General features: G+C 42.4%; 3 protein-coding genes across 3 annotated transcripts; 2 read left to right on the top strand and 1 right to left on the bottom strand.

Annotated features, from left to right (window-relative positions):
- Positions 1–704: 704 nt before the first annotated feature.
- Positions 705–3,893, bottom strand: si:dkey-33m11.8 (trypsin). Its single transcript, XM_062412014.1, has 5 exons — positions 3,833–3,893; positions 3,557–3,707; positions 3,219–3,360; positions 1,730–1,987; positions 705–860 (listed from the first exon to the last, which is right to left on the bottom strand). The coding sequence occupies exons 1-5, from the start codon at positions 3,891–3,893 to the stop codon at positions 711–713; spliced, it is 762 nt and encodes a 253-aa protein (XP_062267998.1). The 3' UTR covers positions 705–710.
- A 3,144-nt stretch (positions 3,894–7,037) lies between these two features.
- Positions 7,038–12,436, top strand: LOC133973887 (trypsin-like). Its single transcript, XM_062411971.1, has 5 exons — positions 7,038–7,296; positions 8,644–8,803; positions 10,063–10,204; positions 10,711–10,977; positions 11,993–12,436. The coding sequence occupies exons 1-5, from the start codon at positions 7,239–7,241 to the stop codon at positions 12,173–12,175; spliced, it is 810 nt and encodes a 269-aa protein (XP_062267955.1). The 5' UTR covers positions 7,038–7,238; the 3' UTR covers positions 12,176–12,436.
- A 2,292-nt stretch (positions 12,437–14,728) lies between these two features.
- camk2n1 (calcium/calmodulin dependent protein kinase II inhibitor 1) lies at positions 14,729–17,613 on the top strand. The gene is made up of 2 exons (XM_062398276.1): positions 14,729–15,465; positions 16,265–17,613. The coding sequence occupies exons 1-2, from the start codon at positions 15,297–15,299 to the stop codon at positions 16,336–16,338; spliced, it is 243 nt and encodes an 80-aa protein (XP_062254260.1). The 5' UTR covers positions 14,729–15,296; the 3' UTR covers positions 16,339–17,613.
- Positions 17,614–17,963: the final 350 nt, after the last annotated feature.

The following is a 17,963-nucleotide window of genomic DNA, read 5'->3' as shown; positions in this document are numbered from 1 at the left end:
ATGTGAATGGGAGAGAGGGGAGGGCAACAGGGTGCAGTCACAGCCAATCACGTGCGAGGATGTCAACATGCTGTGCCGAGGCGACAGAGGGGCGGTTGTGTTGCTGCCATTACTCATGCACGTTTCTACATTTTTGAGGCTTGGACAGGTTGCGTGCTGTTGTCTAATTTGACAAACAGTTTTCCTAGTTGCTTTGTTCCTTATCTGTTATCTATTGTTAACATGTAAAATAACAGAGGAGGCAGTTTGTGAAAATATGCATCTTTATTGATAAGTACGGCTTTCAGTAATGATGTGGATTCGTCAAACAAACATTGTGGGTCCAAAATCTTTAACATCAGCTCAGGAAGCCCTGAAAACACAATGGAATAACTTTAAAATGCAAAGTGCATTTAGCTGTTGTGTAAAACTTTGACTTTATGTCTTATATTTGAGACTTCTGCCTTAAGGAGCTTATGTTTTTGTCTGCATTCGTTAGCTTGTTTGTCTGTATTATGCATTCGTGAGATAGGGTGTCTCGAGATGTGTCATTTTGCAGGACGGATGTTAATGTTATATATTCATGCTCATATAAAAGTAAAGCATAAAAGATGACCCCCCCCCCACCCCCCAAAAAAAAAAGAATCCATGAAGTCCTTTGAATCCAGTAGGTTACATTCAAATCTGCCTCACAGCAGAGTCTTAGAGGAGCCTGTTATTAAAGAGTCTCATCAGTTGTTCTGGATGATCCAGTTCATCCATCCGAGGTAGTTCCTGACCTTGGTGTAGACGCCAGGGTAGTTGGGGTGGGCGCAGCCATATCCCCAAGATACAATGCCCTCAAAATTACCATTACAGATGAGTGGTCCTCCAGAGTCCCCCTGAGGATGAAGTAAAGGGTTAAACGTTTTTCTAATTGGGTAGTCTTACACACTTTAAGACTAAATAAAATCTTGACAGGAGAAAGACAACTTTCTGAACGAATAATAGATCAGCATTTTTTTTTTAAAGTTTGTTTTAGTTTTCCTGCCTAGAACTGTGCTCTAACATCCGTCTGTACACGGTGTGCTGTCGAGGACAATAATCAAACAATGCTCCTAGGTCAAGTCCCTTCTCTCTCTACCTGACATTAAGCCCTGTGCTGGGACAAACTGTTTTACATAATTACTTTACCTACTTTAGTTACCTGTGTAAAACTCGTGACTTAACTTTCTCTGGAAAATGGCCTGTGAAACCGCCTTCATACACATACACTAAACTAACATCACTGTACATGGTAACAAATTACCTTTCATTTCAACCTTAGCTTTCTACACTCTAATGTTGCATCAGACTATTAACTCATTCACACTATTACGATAAAAAATTAAGATTTATATTTCATTACATCACCTTTCAGTATTTAAGTGCCAGTTGAGACGTGCACAAACACACACCCAGTCATGTCTCACAGTTTCTCACAGTTTCTCCCTGTGTCTCTAGTTTCTACTAACTAAACCTAACCTCAACTAAAATTTAATCATAAATCATGTCACAGTTTTGTGTTCACCCTTTAACGCACACATTCATACAGTGCATCTATGTGCATCACTTTCTCCAGGAGAAGGGCCGATCTGGGGAAAATATAATGATTTATGTTATGGTCCCCATAAGAAGATTTTGGTCCCCACAACCTGGTTAATAACTGTACCACACACACATACACACACACACACACACACACACACACAACTATAACCGTGTGTCTCACCTGACACGAGTCTTTGCCACCTTGGTAAGAGCCAGCACAGATCATGTTGTTTGTGATCATGAAGTAGTAGTAGAACCAGCAGTTAGCGAAGATGTTCACATCCACAGACCTCAGTACTGGTGACAAGCTGTATCTGTTGAGCCAGGTCACGCCCCAGCCGCTGACTGTGCACCGGGTATAGTGATCCAACGGTGGAGAAGTCGGCGGTGGCAAAGAGACCGGCTCAACCCTGGAATTGATCGTTACTGGATTTTCCAGCTGACCAACACAGAACAGACATTCAGTCAGTCATCATAAGAGGCTGAGAGATAACATCCAGTCACATCACACAGGGAGATTCTCCAGTGTCCGTTAAAAAAGGGTTATTTTTTCCATGGCTTGTACTCTGCTGGATGTGCAAGTAAATGATGACTCATCAAAATGGTATAAAAAGGTAGATATGTTGAGCTAAACATGAACAGAATGTAATGGGTTATTTTTCGGCCAATGAACCATCTTTACATCAAATTTCATAGAAATCCAATTGGTAATATTTGTGTTATATGCTGACATATAAAGCAATCAACTAACATCACCTGGACAGGGGTGAAAACATAACTTCCTTGGAGGTAATAAAGAGGCCAATCGATGGCGGAGATTTCTGATGTGTTGCAGATATTGCAGCACACTGGAACTTCAATTACAAATCTCCTATATTAAAAAGCAGTGAGTCAGTCTGACTGGAAGTGAATTCCAGTGACTTAATTTCCAGTCAGTCAGACAGACTGGTTGCTTTCTTGAGAAAAGCAAAAAAAATTAATCATGGGTAAAGACCTGTATGGACTCAAATACAATATTTAAGAGAAAGCTGCTATACTCGTACTTTACTTCAGCATTTCCAAATCATTGTTATTCTATTACTGTATTTCACAACCTTTCAATACTCCACTGACATCTGTAGCAGGTTCTTTTTCATTTCTTGAAGATTATTACCTCTGCCAGGGAGGTTTTGTTTTCACCCCCTATCTGTTTGTTGGTTGGTTCATTTGTTTGTGATTTAGCAAGATTACACAAAATCAAATGTATGTCAGTACAATTTAGCTTTTATAAACATTTTATTTACAAAGGACTACAGCCTGTGTTATTCTCTTGGATCACAATTCTCTTTTATGGAATATTTCATCATAAGTTGTTATAAATTAATGGTTTAAATGTTCTATGTGCAAACTAAGGGCTTTAGGACATCAGGTATAGATCAAAATGTAACTGCCAGACACTTCAACTAAGCTGAAGTCAAAGAGGCTGCTCACAGATTAAAGCAAATGAAATTATAGTCTAGTAAATGTTGATCTGCACAGTTTTCTTTTTAAAATCTGTGTGAGGATCAGTGTAAATGAAAGATAAACAGGGCTTCAGATATATTTTGATTTCGACTTATGATGCATTTTCCCCCAGCGGTATATAAAACTGGTTTCAACTTGTGCCCCGTGTCAAAGTGACCGTCCCTTACCTTTAGCAGCATGATATCGTTGTCAAACATATATGGTTGGTTCGGGTAGAGCCTATAGATCTTGGAGACATTAAACCTCTGCTCAAAGCCCTCCACTTCGTCGATGTTGTGCTCACTCAGAACCACTTGGACCAGGTGTTGCCTAGAGGCCAAAAGGAAAGATATTTTGAGTTACGATCAATCACAAAATGTATCACTTCTTACAAACCTAAATAACATGTTTTCCACAATATCTGTGGTATAAGTGAGGACGTAGCCCAACAAAGGAATGGAATTCTTTTCACTTGGCGTGGAGGAAACGTCTTGAGTGCCACAGGTGTCAAAGTGCAGTGACTCACGGCCTCCAGCAGTGGGCAGCGGACACCACCCACTGACTGTGGATGAGGGTGCCTCCACAGAAGTGGGAGTTCAGGAACTGGAGGGAGGCCTGGAACTTGAGGGAGTAGGGGTTTACCTCTGCTCCCCCAATGATCCTGCTCCCGTACACACCTACTAAACCCAGGACACACAGAGACATTGCTCCATTCAGTGACACAAAACCAGCTCACAACTGTTCCTGTTTGAAAGTTGAACAGTCAGTGTTTTAGTGTTGTGTGTCCTCTGTTGTTTCTCACCTGTCAGGTTTACAACAAGCACAAGGAGCAGTGCGAGGTGACAGGGTGTAGTCAGGTTCATCTTGGTCACTGCCAAACAACACAAACAAAAGAAAGGGGTTGAAAGAAAAAACGCATCATGCCTGACCCACATACCTTCATTCATTCCATTGCACTCTTTATGCTGCTAAAACAACAAGTGGTTTGAGGACATCTTGAATTATCATCCCTCTTACTAATAGAACATAAGCAACCAGATTTACAACCAGGAATGACAAAGTCTCGTATTTCATGTTCATGTTTCTTCAGTGGTTTCAGGTTTATGTAAATGGGGGCACTTCACACTGACATCAATGTTTTTTTATTTTGAATAAAATAAAAAAACCTAGATGAAGTTCTGAGTGACTTATTTTAACATTAGATTACAAAGGAACACTCAGTAAGGCTAATAAATAAGTAAAAGAAATACAATTTAAACACCAACAACTAGAGTGTTACTCTTATATAACATTGAAACCGCACAGATGGAAAGTGATCTTTGCACGGTAAAATATGATTACTGCAGTCTACACAGCATCAAACTAAAATTATCTTCTAATACAAAGTTGTCTCACCTTATCAAGTCAGTAAACTATCCAAGTCCAGCATCCACACACTGACACACACACTGCTCTCATGCCGCGACATAAAGTCAAACCTAAGGACGCTCAGGCTTCTTTTATACTGTAGCCATGCCTGTCACCGGCATTGTTCATCCTCACAATTGTCTGCAAAATATCCAAGTGTCTCTCTCACACACAGAAAGTACTGACCTAGTACAGGAAAAGAAAAAAACATCAGAAGCAAACAGGCAGCCCTCTTGCTTTATTATACCCGCCTTTCTATGGCCTTTGTTCACACAGATTCAACCTATTGTCCAGTTGTGGAGACAAAGTGAAGCTTGATGAAGATGAAACCCAACAAGACAAAAAAAAAAAATGATAGAATATACTCGCCAGACATGTTTTTGCTGTATCCAGTGATGATACACAGGGATAGGACAAAAGCTGGTATGACATATGAGTATGATATAGTCGTGAGACCGAGCAAGACATAACAGTGTTTATTCTTTACGTGGACAAGGAAAACCTTTTAGTCAGAAATCGTATATTTAGATGATGTGAGAATAACAGAGACTCGGCATATCGTGTGTTCATATTTTGCATCGCTAGTTCTATCTGAGAGTAATCTGTAAAAATTGGGAAATTATTTTCACATCCTGTCCTGCTCTTTTGGATCAGTCTCATCCAGCTGACATGAGCAGTGTCCTTCCTCTCCTCTGCCAGCCTCTTCCATCTCCCCAGGTTTCCCCCTCATGCAGTCGGTTCCCAGCAGGCTTCTATTTTTTTTTATCCACACATGGGGACATTTGGTTTGTAACTCATAGCCTTCATATTGTCCACATGCCCCCCCTAAGGTGTCATTCCAACCGTGAGGGGAAAAGGTGATAGCGTGCTCCCCCTCTCACTCAGGTGCAAACACTTTTGTGTTAATAAGAGGACTGAACACGTGTCTTATCCATTGATGTAATTCCCATATCTCCATGTTATAGATTTTTATTGTCATAATACTCAAGAATACTCATGCAATGTGGAAGGCATCTCTCTCAAGACAGGATGAATAAGCATGAAAAACTACGATAATAGCAAATATCGATGTACAAGTAACAGTTAAAGGCATATTTACAAATAGTACAAGACACTTTGCCATATATCAAAATTGACATAGCACATGTGTGTTACTGGCCATGACCATGTGTGTGAGCCAACATGCACGACAGAAGGCCCCTGGAACCAAACAGCTTTGTCACTTCCATGATACGTGTTACAGCGTGCATGGGAGGGAAAAACCGTACTCTGCAGGTCAGGGTGCGGTTCTCATTTAAATCAACATAACACACATTAAAACGTATTATCTATAGTATGTAAGAAAGAAATGCAAATTTAGCATATCTGTCATCCTCTCGCGTTAGAGGGAGAGATAGGGAGAAGCTTTATAATTTGTGGTATTATTTACATCTGCCTTTCCTACTTTGACATGTCGAAATGTCGGCCGTGAAAAAGCTGTATTTTACTATTTCCCGTTGAGGAAGCCACAGGCCGAGATCACAAGAAAACAACAACAACAGCAACCTAGTTTCTCGTGTACCTGTTTATAAGATTTCTGCCTCTACCTCCAACAATTTAAAATAAATAAAGAATAATTTCCAACATTTATCACTAGATTGACAGATATCAGGACCAAGTACATTTTGAGAGACAGTCCATGTGTAAGACAGCCTATAGGAATGTATGAACTATGTGTGTTTGAGTCCTGAGTCGTCCAAATCTTGTCGTTCTTTTTATCTTTTCCTGTAATTGCGAAATATATTGTGAGAAATTGAAGGTATAAACACCTTTGGATACATGTTAGGGAAATTGTCAGATATTCAATGAATTTATATAGGTGCATCATCATATCATAGCAACCTGTAGCTCATGAAGAATAGATATAGAAAATTGTCTTTTTATTGAAAAGACCGACTTCCGATTTAACTCTTGCATATTTGCCATATTTGTCTGCGTTAAAGCAAAAGAAGACGTAACCTCATGTTTGAAGGTGAGTGTCTGTTATGATGGGTTAGTGTTGGTCCAGGAAACACCGGACCACAGGAGGCCACACAAAGCCGTCTCTCCCATTCCAACGGGTGAGGCATCAATTATTCAGCTCGCTCTAAATGTGGGACAAGAGGAGGTCAGGCGAGATTCTCTTCCCATGCTGAGAGGGATGCTGACTTGCCAGAAGGCTGATGATGATGATGATGATGATAGTGATGATGATGATCAGAGTGATAACAATAATAGAGTTATTACTACTGCTGAAGTGGATTTGATGATGAGTGATGAGTCGGCACAGAGGAACACAGAGTAGCTCGGCGTTGTCTTGGCTCAACACAGAGCTATTCTCGTGCACACAGTGGGCCATTGAAACGTTCCAGCACAGATAAGCCCGGATGATGACACAGACGGAGCGTGCTGATACAGTATGGATGAACCCGCCAGGCACAGTACCCCGTGCTGCCATGGCAACAATGTAAAGCCCTTTCGACAAGTCCAGAGGGGGGGGGGGGGGGGGGGTTGAGCAGCTTCTGAAGGTGAACTTTGTTGCTCTCTCACATTTCTTTTCCTTTTCAATCAATGCTAGAGTGTTAAACCGCCCCCGGTGTTAAATGATGAACGATGAAATTAAAAACCTTGTTTTTTTTTCCCGTGGAAGAAACTGAGTCCCACTGTTCTCGGAGAGAAGCTGATGGTCAGACTGGGGCAGCCAGGAGCGTAGGACACCGGTCGTGTGGCTGCAGTGATTTCGATTCTGGTATGGTGCGCTGCTTCCAGTAACCTCTACAGTGATGATGAACTTCTTCATGTGTTCATGTGTTATGCTGCTGGACCTCATGGCCGTCCACAGTGAGTACATGTTTGGGTCACTTTTGAGAAGAGAATATGTGTTGCTTTGCTTGTTGGTTAATGTTGGTTTCTTTTGCATTTCAAGGAGAAGGTCTACTTTTTATTTATTTTATTTATTAAAGGCAATATTGGGTTAATAGATTTAAGGTATAGGGATGGTGTGATGTTTGTGAAACTTTTTTTAATCTTATTTGTTGAGATTCTCTTTAAAGTAAAAGGCCGGCTTTGGCCTTCACAGGACTGTGGTAAACACGCCTGATTCAGGCCGAATGAAGTTATTGGTCCACATACCTGACCGAGCTGCCGGCCTGTGTCCACCAAGTCTGTGCTCTGGTGTGCATGACCGGAGTCTTCAGTCGGAGAGTGACACATTACTGAAGTAGAGACAATTGTCAAAAGTTAGCATGTGAGCAAATATAGACCACGAAAAAGAAGGTCTATCAGTTGTGAGTCAGTGCACGTTCACGAGAGTTGACGAGAGGCCTGATGGGACAGGGTGGGACGTATCTGCTGCAAAGTGTACCCTGCTCTGGTGAATATCAAAACTGCAAACTGTCATTTTGATACTTTAGTGTAATGGATTCAAACAATGAGGGGATTATAACCTTTGCTTTGATGGTCGATTTTGTTAATTAGTTTGCCCAGCCTGTTCCTAGTCTTTGTTCGAAGCTCAACGAACAAAATAAGTTTAATATTTTCTGTATTAATAAACAAAATTACTGCATTATTTTTAATGGCTTTGCTCAATTCTACAGGATCAACAGGTTAGTTTGTGATTACTCCTCATTAGTGATCGTCAGAAATTCAAACACATTTCCAGCCACTGTCAGAGGAAACACTCCTGTTCCCACCATGTCTTCATGCATAGCCTGAAGGCAATGTACAGATGACGAGCTGTTACATAAGGCAGGTACAGTGTAGGGAGAGCCCCCACACTCTAATGTTTCAGGGAGTGAAGTGTTGGTGTGAGAAGGTCAGGTTGTGTTGGATAACATTCATTACACAGTGGCCTCCCGGGTGACAGAGAACCATAAGTGGGATAAATAGGAAGGGGTGGGGGGCTCGCTCTTTACTTTTCTCTTTTGTTAAGATTGGCTTTTTAAGTTTGACTGAAATTCATACCTGGGGAGGTGTCACTTGCAGGGGGTTTTGGATATTTAGCGATTAACGTGACAACATCGTTCTCACTACAGTTAATTTAGACTCCATTTAATTTAACCCTGATCTACATGTCATCGGATTTGGGGAGGAAGACATTCTACCAGAAAAAACATTAAACTATTTAAAATCGATCTATCACAGCTCCTTTTCCCCCCATTTCTTGTCGCTGTGTGTTTTTCCACACAGGCCGGGTGCTCATGCAGGGCCGTATCGTAGGTGGTCACACCGCTGCACCGCACTCTATCAAATACATTGTGTCACTGCAGAGCAGCCGGGGCCAGCACTTCTGTGGTGGATCATTGGTTCACAGGTACTGGGTGCTGACAGCAGCACACTGTAACATCGGGTAAGAGTTTTTTTATAGCTGTCTTTTCATGATTTCTATGTTAAGAGGAAAACATGCTTCTTTATGGTTGAATATGGAAACGTAATGTCTGTGCTATGGGCCTATCAATGGAAATGCTGGCCAGTCTGTTGTCCACTTTGGTCCAGACTCAAATATCTCAACATCTGTTGGATGGATACCATGGTAATCATGCTCCCCAGATGATGAATTCTAACGACTTAGGTGATCCCATACTTTGGTATATGACAAAATGCTGAATATAATGACATTGAGATCAGCCTCATATCATCATAGTGCTGATTGGCACATATTAGCATGCTAACACACCAAACTAAGATGGTGAACATGATGAACATGACAGTTGCTGAACAACACAATGTTTGTCTTGCCGTTCTGAGCCTGTTACCATGCCGGAATTTACATTTAGTTCAAAGCACCGCTGTGCCTATTAGCCGCCAGCTTGGCTGGAGACTCAATGACATTCCTCTGGCATTCTTTCAGTAGAATCTGTAGAAGTCACTGTGTAGAGGCAAAGTTGGCATGATTTAATTTAGTGAGCAGATGGTCCCAACAGATGCCTAAAAGCAAGCATCCATTCTGCTACGCCTAACGTCCAAATGACACAGCTTGATCATGACGCACTGTGAACCTCTTTACAGGGAAGTCAGACAGCACACGAATACAGTCGAGTAGGCTGACCTTGGTACATCAACTTGGTGTATTTGTGTGTGTGTGTGTGTGTGTGTGTGTGTGTGTGTGTGTGTGTGTGTGTTTGTGTGTGTGTGTGTGTGTGTATGTGTGTATGTGTTTTTGAGAGAGAGAGAGAGAGAGCGAGAGAGAGAGAGAGAGAGAGAGAGAGAGAGAGAGAGAGAGAGAGAGAGAAAATCTAGAAAATTGGCTGTATTTCTGTTATACTATCCCAGCCTTGTCTGCACACAGTGAGCTGTTCCTTGGCAGAGAAACACCTCATGGCTTCACAGCGGTCACCTATGGGCTCACTCTGTGACTTTGTAAACTGGCCATAATTATTAATGAATGTCATTCAGCATCGCCCCCAGCCTGCCTGCTTAATGATATGTCATCTGATTCAGTAATATTGTCACAGAAAAGACGGAAAAATAAGAAGCTAAAATATCCTAATGTGTTGTCATCTCTTTCTTAGAAGTGCTCAGCAACGATCATAGCTCAAGACCATGATCCATCTAGTCTTATAATTGTGGAATGGAAATGGTATAACATTGAAATGACTTGTCTTCTAGGGCAGAACACATGATGATTGTGGCCGGCGACTACATAGTGAATAACTTTGAGGGTTATGAGCAGTATGCTAAACCCCACAGGCTGGTCCCCCACCCCCTCTACAACAGGAGCACTAACAATGCTGACATCATGCTCATTAAGGTACTGCACAAACAGAGATATGGACAACAATGTTACAAGTGTCTATTTCATCTTCATCACTCTGCTTTGCTCGATGTCCTGTGTTTCACCAGTCTTTAGAGAGTCATTACTCTCTACAGCCCAATAGACAAAAACAAGAAAAAAAAAATACATGTTAAATATACTTTGATCTACAAATACATCTTTATCTTTATGATGACAAGTGGCTGGAGTAATTATGTTTTATGGTTTCATATTGTACAAACATTCTGGTGGACCCCAATGATGACCTATCTAGATTTTGGAGGTCAAAGGTCATAGTTTCCTTAAAAATAGGTATCTGAAACACCTTGAGGGAGTTACTTCATATTTGGTGCAAAAGTTTAGTTGGAGTCAAGGGTCACCTTAAATTTGCTGCTCGAAGGCCAAAGGTCAAGGTCAGTATGATCTCACAAAACCATTTTTGCCTTGAGAACTTCTGCTACTGTCACATTATCACGTAGAATCTGTTCTGATTATCTGTGCAGCTGCGGGCCCCAATGGTGCTGAACCAATATGTGTCGCTGGTGCCTCTTCCCAGGCAGGGGACGGGTGTAGTTGAAGGCCGGGTGTGTCGGGTGTCTGGGTGGGGCTTCAACAGGCTGGGTGAAGGCCAGGCCCGTTTCATCCTGAGGACAGTCAGAGTGCCCATTATTTCAACTGCAAGATGTAACAGCACTGAGTCATTTAATGGAAATATCACAGCAAACATGATCTGTGCCGGCTACAGGACTGGAGGAAGAGATGCATGTAAGGTGAGGGGATCAAATCCTGTCAAACCTTCTGTCATTAGTGTCAAGCAATAAATGTGAACAGTTCCAGCTCTGAGATGAAGTGGGTGTTGGGATCTGTCTGATCTGGCCCATGGGGACCAACATAATCATCTGATCCTTGAAAGGCCATTAATCTGTTATTGAAATAACATATTCTCCAAGGCACTGGCCATGGTTCCCAGTGTGTATGAAATGGCACAGGGGGATTACGCTTTTCATCAGCCGACATTAGAGCGAAACAATAACAGTTTTTGGGAAGCTCATCCCTATGGCACTGTGGATACAGTTCATCATGTCAGCGTAGTTCAGCTACTAGCTTTTATTAAACAGACGTGGCGGTCCACCCTGAGGAACTGTAATATGAAAGTTGCAGAAGAGGCAACAAAGCAACCCTGAAATAGCTCCAGGATAGAAAACCTTGCTGTCGATTAAAGGTACAGTGACGGTCATCTGTTGTCACAAACAAACTGCGTGCACGGATTTGGCTAAGAAAGAATCTCTGCCTTTGAGAAAATACATGAAATTCAGTGTGTGATATTGCAATATGTTATATTTGGTCTAAGGTAAGAAGCAGATGGACATTAAAAGTGCTATATTTAATGGCACAGTAGGCAACTTTGTGTGCTTACATGTACAGGTAGAAGAAAGACAATTTTAGAAGGCCATATGACATTATAAAAGGGCAACAAATATTTTTAATATACCTGTCCTGAAAATTATTTTGAGCTTTTCTGCTGGAACTGTACTGTTATTGTAGACCAGCCACTTTTTGTCAGTTTAATATTTCTTTGGTTTGAAGTTGTTATAGTAGTGACCTGACAGGCCAGAGACATCTGAGCCACTGGAGTAGTAAATGCTTTTTGAAACGTTTGACGCCACCAAGGCCCGACTGCTCTAACTCTTTGTATCACTGAGTGTATCCTGTAACACAAATCAAAGACATTAAAGCACCTTGACGACATGTGACATGATGGAGGGTGTGGTCTCGTCCTCGCAGGGTGACTCTGGCGGCCCGCTGGTGTGCGGGGGGCGTGTCTACGGTGTGGTCTCATGGGGCAATGGCTGCGGGGATGCTAAGTATCCGGGAGTCTACACGGTGGTGTCCAAATTTCGCCGGTGGATAAATAAAACCATCTATGGGTCCTACATCCGCTGCCCCAAATATGAAAGAAACGTATAAAACTAAGATGATCAAAGTTTTATGTTTAAAGCTGCTTCTGTGGAAAATGTGCAGAGCTTCTCATCCACTGGACTAGATCCATAGATTTAGTTCTCCTGGAGGCAGATGTGTTTTCAGTCGGTCATGATCTGATTTTTCTTATAATGTTTTGAATAAAGGTGATCCATCTCATATTGTCAGATTGGCTGTAAACGGTGGTACAGTTTATAAACCTATACTGTTCATGTGTCATTCCAAGTCTTCATTATTGTTTGTACCATAATTGAATGCCAATAAATATTCAGATTTAGAAAATGTATGGGATGATTTGTGTCAAAATGAAATGGTGAATCCATTTTGTTGCCTGCAATACACAATACCAAACTCTGGCTCTGCAGGGGGCCTACTGCATTTATCTCACCTGAATACACAGTTCACAGCAACAGGTTAACTCTCTCAGGGCCAAGGAATTGAGCGTCATTTTCATGACTCATCGCATTGTGAGGTTTACGAGCCAGACGAGAACACACGTGTGGGGCCGTTGGGAGAAACAAAGCAAACCTTGAAAACTATTTTGGGTCATCTAAATAGGCAAATGTTTTTTATTCAAAAAACCGGGGGCCATCTTTGAGTCTTTGTAAGTGTCTCCTATTATACATCTTTGGTTCCTCCAATTGGACTACACAAAATTAACCCACGAATGCACGTCCCTGTGTTGTTTAAATCACGGCTATTTTGAGTATGAACGTGGCCTTAGGGACGTCCGGGAGCTCTCCTTGTTGATCTGAGGCTGCGCTTTGCACACAGCTGCTCCTCATTGGGGAGTTCAAACCATGTGGTGCTTAAGATCTGTTCTAATTTGTTCATAGTGTTTTGCAGAGTTGTCGTTCTTTTGGTGTAAGATGATGAGTTTTGTTTATTACTCCTGATAAATAATAGCAAGAAGTGCTATTTCTCTGTATTTCAACTTTGATTGTTGCTTTATTACTCATTACTATTTTATGTTATAAATAAAATCTTGATACCAAGTCTTCAAGGATTTTAGGAACCAACCTCTCAAATAAAACTGTAGGTAACTTAAAGTGACAGATCTCCACAGGTGCTGCTGTATAAAAAAAGGTTTCTTCATGTTTGTGTCCACTGTGGAAAAGTTACCCAGGTTTGCTGTTAAAGGCATGACAAGGAAAACACAACTCAGAAACGATATGTACACAACCACATGTGGTGAAACAACATTTGTGTAACTGAGAGAGATGCTCCGATATGAAAGGTGAGCCTCTGATAAAAATCGTGGCTCCTGTAGGTCCACGGAGAGTAGGTGTGTCACGGCTGATATCACTTTTCATTTCATTGTCTGCGTGATGATATTTGATTAAGGTCACCTGAGAAAGAGTCCACGAGCTGTCACCGTTCAATCACTATCCTTTGCTCCGTGCCCTTTACTCTATACCCCTTTGTGCAGCTGCTCACAGACACAGACTTATGTAAACAGTACAGACACCAGTAAAACCAATGAGAGTTTGCCACAAACTTAAGGACGATCCCCGGGGGCTTCGTTTAACAAAGCAAACCAGTTTCGGTACCACTGTCCGCTATCTGACTCTGTGTGCTAACAAAACACGAAGACCTTCACAGACTGGATCCTGTTAGCTTTGAGTGTGTTATCTGAACGCCTGCTATGAATCAAATAACATTTTATATTAATGGCCCAAATGCACAAATCCTAATTTTTCACAGGGTTAACAATCTGTACAAGGTGTGACATCCTCAACCCTCAGCTTTGGGAGAGATCAGCTGCCAACACGGTCTATGAAATCAAGTAAGTAACATACACCCACATCTGGTCAGCCTGTGGTGGGCCGACCTCAGCAGGAGGGTGCATGCCTTGTGGTTAAAAGGCTGAAACATCTATTGATGCTCAGGTTCATCACTGGTGATATGTTCCTAACATCTGCTGGTGGTAGGCCACTTATCATCAAACTAGTGTGGAAGAACCCACACGGGATATTCACAATCAAGTCCCATGTTCTAAAATGACAAGTATTGCTTATCAATCATCATCAAGAAGATTTAGAGGGAGGTAATTATACGGGTTAGGTCGGGTTAAGGTCTTTAAAGGGGATTTATATGAAGATTAAAGAGCATTTTTGATTTATATTAAAGAAAACATCAGTTCGAGGTTTTACATAACAAATGTCCAGGTAATTTCATGTTTCCTAGAGCAAGTCCCTGATGTCCAGGTTTGACATTTTAACCTCCATCCAACCCTATAGAAGAGTCGGTGAAAACAGTGTAGGCCCTCAGGATGTGCACCACTGGGCCCCAAACTCACATCCTCAGTCTGTGAAAATACCGCCATCATCTGGTGAGCTCTGACACTCTTTAAACCCACTAAATGGAACAAAATATATATAATTTCTTTCAATTTCAATCAGATTGGAGGATTTAAGAGTGGCGGTGCGTAAAAACGACGTTTTCCCACCCAACCTGACTTGGCTCATGTATTTACGTGCCATCTCTTAATAATAAATCACCCGTCATTGGTTTGATTTGCCTCCCGGATCCCGGAGAGTGGAGCATTCGTGCGCCACGACTCCACGCTCGACGCTCCTCTGACTGGGCTGCAGCAGAAAGAGAACCCCCCCGTGCAGCTCCCTCACCAGCAGGTCTCCCCGGGATCCGTGTTTTGCGTCGCTCCTCGATTTGCATTTGTCGCTCAGATTTTCCGTGCGTCGGGTTCAGCCGCTCGAAACCAGCGGGCGCTCCAGCTCCATTGTACGTGCGCCTCCATTTCCAAGCGATACGCAAAGATAAAGAGGGAGAATAAAACAAAGAACAACCACCCCTGGACATTTTTTTTTTGAATGATGTTGCCGAGGCTGCACCAGAGAAGAAACTGAGGAATTTTTTGTATCTCTTGTTGTTCACTGTATTCTTTATTTGAGCTGCGCACCTTCCACGAAGACCCACACGTGTCTTCGGGGTAAACAGAAAGGGCTCGATCGTGTCAGCAGATTGCATTGTTTCCCTCAACCTCCCATTTGTTTGGCTGCACAGACACACGACGAGGAGTTCCAGCTTTGGAGACGCGCTGTGCACATTTCAGTCCGTGCGCCTTGGTGAGAAAAGACGCATTTTGGAGATGTCGGAAGTGCTGCCGTTCAACGAGGAGAAAATGAGTCATTATGGAAATGAGGGCGACGAGGGACACCTTTCCTTCACCTGTCGTCTCCAAGACACCAATAACTTCTTCAATGGCTCGCAGAACAAGCGTCCGCCGAAGCTCGGACAAATAGGAAGGAGCAAACGGGGTAAATATATAATTTAAGGCGTTTTCCCCCCCCTCATGTGGATGTGTTGAATACGCACACAGTGGAGTGGAGGGTGGCACCGTGTGAAGCCTGGACACGGTCTCCATCAGAGTGCATGATCACAGGAATGGTCTTTTGTTTGCATGAGTGCGTTTTGAAATCTTGTATTGGCACTGCAACACAACTTGGATGCGCAGTGCGTGCTCCTCACCGCCTCTGAACCGCGCTCCTTCCCAGTGGTGCTGCACGTCCCCTCCCCAGTGAACGTGCGTTGTGATTAAGATTTAGATGCAGTGTGATTGTGATCTCTTGTCTTTTGTGTTTGCACGATGGATCCAGGCGGCTCGTGCCTTTTGCTTGTGTTTGTCCTGAGGAGAAGACTCACTTGTGGTGGCACATACATGCACACACACACACACACACAGTTGCATGTACAGTAGTGCACACAAACACACACACACACACACACACACTATGCACACACTGCACAGACATTGCATCTGCAGGTGCACTGCAAGAAGACATGCAGCCATTCAAATGTGCATCAAACTAGCACACACACACAAACACACACACAGACACACACAACCTTGCTTTTCTTTCTCTCTTTGCACGCTCCTATTCTTTCATCTGTGCATACACCACTTCTGCCCATACAGCGTAGTGTGCATGGTCCAAGGCGTTAATGCCCCCCCCCCCCCCCCTCAATTGATGGGGAATTTTCAAGACGCCATACCAAGACGAGCCCCCCCCCCCCCCCCCCCCATCTCTCATTAACTCTCTCCCCTGTCATCCACAGTTGTGATCGAGGATGAGAATGGCGACAACGAAGCCCTGAAAAATGGAACAGAGAAGACCCCGCCAGAGGCTTAGAGAGCGCTCGTCTCACCAACCCCCCAAAAGACACTCTTGAAAAAGATTTTTTTATGGCGATATTTACTAGTTTTAATCCAAAGACACTGTATATAAGCACTTTCTCTCATGTGGCAGCAAGCAACACTTCCACACCCTCCTCTCCCTGTCAGTCATCATGGCCATCCGGGTGACACACACTGGCAGGGGTGGGAGATGGCAGCGAAGGAGACAGCGAAGGAGACCCCCAGGTGGACCCCCCCCAACAAACACACACACATACACACACACACACACACACACACACGTATATATATATTTATACATACAAATACACAAATGCCCTTCGATCACAGGGTTTCGCCATAGATCCAAAAGTGAAGAAGACAACAAGCGAGGGGGGGGTGCGATGTAGAGGAAGGAGGCGGCGCTGTTAAAATGCAGAAATCAGGGACAGGATACAGAAATAAATCTAATATAAAAACTAAAGCACACACTTCTCCTATATCTTATCTATTAAACCTATGGTACCATTCTTTCTTCTCTTCATTTTGATCAAGGGAAAATAACTCATAGAATTTGTAAATATGGAGAGGGTAGCCCATATTTTCTTGCACAAAGTGGGAATCGGTAAACTGGCTTGTTCTCTGTGTTGAAGACTTTATTTATTGATCCTTTGGAATATGTCTTTTGCAGTGACTAAAGGCCCAAGGAGAGGTTTTTTTGTATGTCAAGAAGACTTTGAGCGAATGAGAGTGATGTTTTTTTTCACTTAACAATTCTCGATGTTGCCTGAGTGTTTTTTGTTACCATATTTTGCAGCTAATGAGTCATTTATATACAGTGTACCTCCCACCTGTTTGTAAGCTTCCCAGGCTTTCACCTGGATTGGTTGATACTGTAACTTGACTGTCGACACCCTATTGATAAACTATTTATATTGCATTGTGCATTATCGTGTGTGCCAAATCTCATGAAGGATATACTGTACCGGATAACTTGTTCTTTATTTATTTTTTTGTGCTTTATACATTTACTCGGACAGTTCAGTTGTTTTGTTGGGTTGCCATTTTTAGGGCTCTTTCTTAAAACACTGAGATACCAACTCATGCATGGCAAATATAAAATCATGCATGCACGGCAGAAGTTCTGAAACTCTTGTGTATTCTTGAAGCACCTCGTATACAGCTTTGAATGACAAACCTCGAGAAACAGTCTTAATTCTGCGTTGTACTGTACGATTCACACTGATTTGTACAGTGGCCTAATATCTTGTAATAAAGATTTGACAAAGTACTATTTACTGTTTAGTGTTGATTGTGGTTTACCATGCGGAATGATGTACTTGATGTTGCTTTCTGTCATTTTTTAACTGTTTTAAAACTGTAGCAAAGACACAAAAATATAGTTTTGTATCGGAGAGATGAAGACAATAGCAGATATAGCTGGACTGACTTTCAGAGATGTCCCTTGTACAGTTTACCCTGCTGTTAATGGATCGCCTATGTGGACGCCAAGGAAGGACAAGTCAGCATTTTCCACTGAGGGAGCAGTGACCCATTCGTTGGAAAGATCCGAAAGATGAGCTATGGAAATATGAAATCTATACTTTATCGTGATTTTTTTGGAGGAGAGCACAGAGACAC

Source organism: Platichthys flesus, chromosome 2 (genome assembly GCF_949316205.1).
Source record: "Platichthys flesus chromosome 2, fPlaFle2.1, whole genome shotgun sequence".
In the NCBI taxonomy this organism is placed as follows: Eukaryota; Metazoa; Chordata; class Actinopteri; order Pleuronectiformes; family Pleuronectidae; genus Platichthys; species Platichthys flesus.
The sequence above is the reverse complement of the archived record's forward strand: the minus strand, read 5'-3'. Positions and strand labels throughout refer to the sequence as shown.

Bases quoted from the DNA above. Each gene is read 5' to 3' on its own strand.
- LOC133973887 (XM_062411971.1), top strand. From the start codon at position 7,239: ATGATGAACTTCTTCATGTGTTCATGTGTTATGCTGCTGGACCTCATG. The intron at 7,297-8,643 runs GTGAGTACATGT...TTTTCCACACAG, and splicing joins GGACCTCATGGCCGTCCACA to GCCGGGTGCTCATGCAGGGC. The intron at 10,205-10,710 runs GTACTGCACAAA...TTATCTGTGCAG, and splicing joins CTGACATCATGCTCATTAAG to CTGCGGGCCCCAATGGTGCT.
- camk2n1 (XM_062398276.1), top strand. From the start codon at position 15,297: ATGTCGGAAGTGCTGCCGTTCAACGAGGAGAAAATGAGTCATTATGGA. The intron at 15,466-16,264 runs GTAAATATATAA...TGTCATCCACAG, and splicing joins AATAGGAAGGAGCAAACGGG to TTGTGATCGAGGATGAGAAT.
- si:dkey-33m11.8 (XM_062412014.1), bottom strand. From the start codon at position 3,893: ATGAACCTGACTACACCCTGTCACCTCGCACTGCTCCTTGTGCTTGTT. The intron at 3,361-3,556 runs GTGAGTCACTGC...TTTGGCCTCTAG, and splicing joins GCTGCCCACTGCTGGAGGCC to GCAACACCTGGTCCAAGTGG. The intron at 861-1,729 runs GTGAGACACACG...CTTCATCCTCAG, and splicing joins GTGGCAAAGACTCGTGTCAG to GGGGACTCTGGAGGACCACT.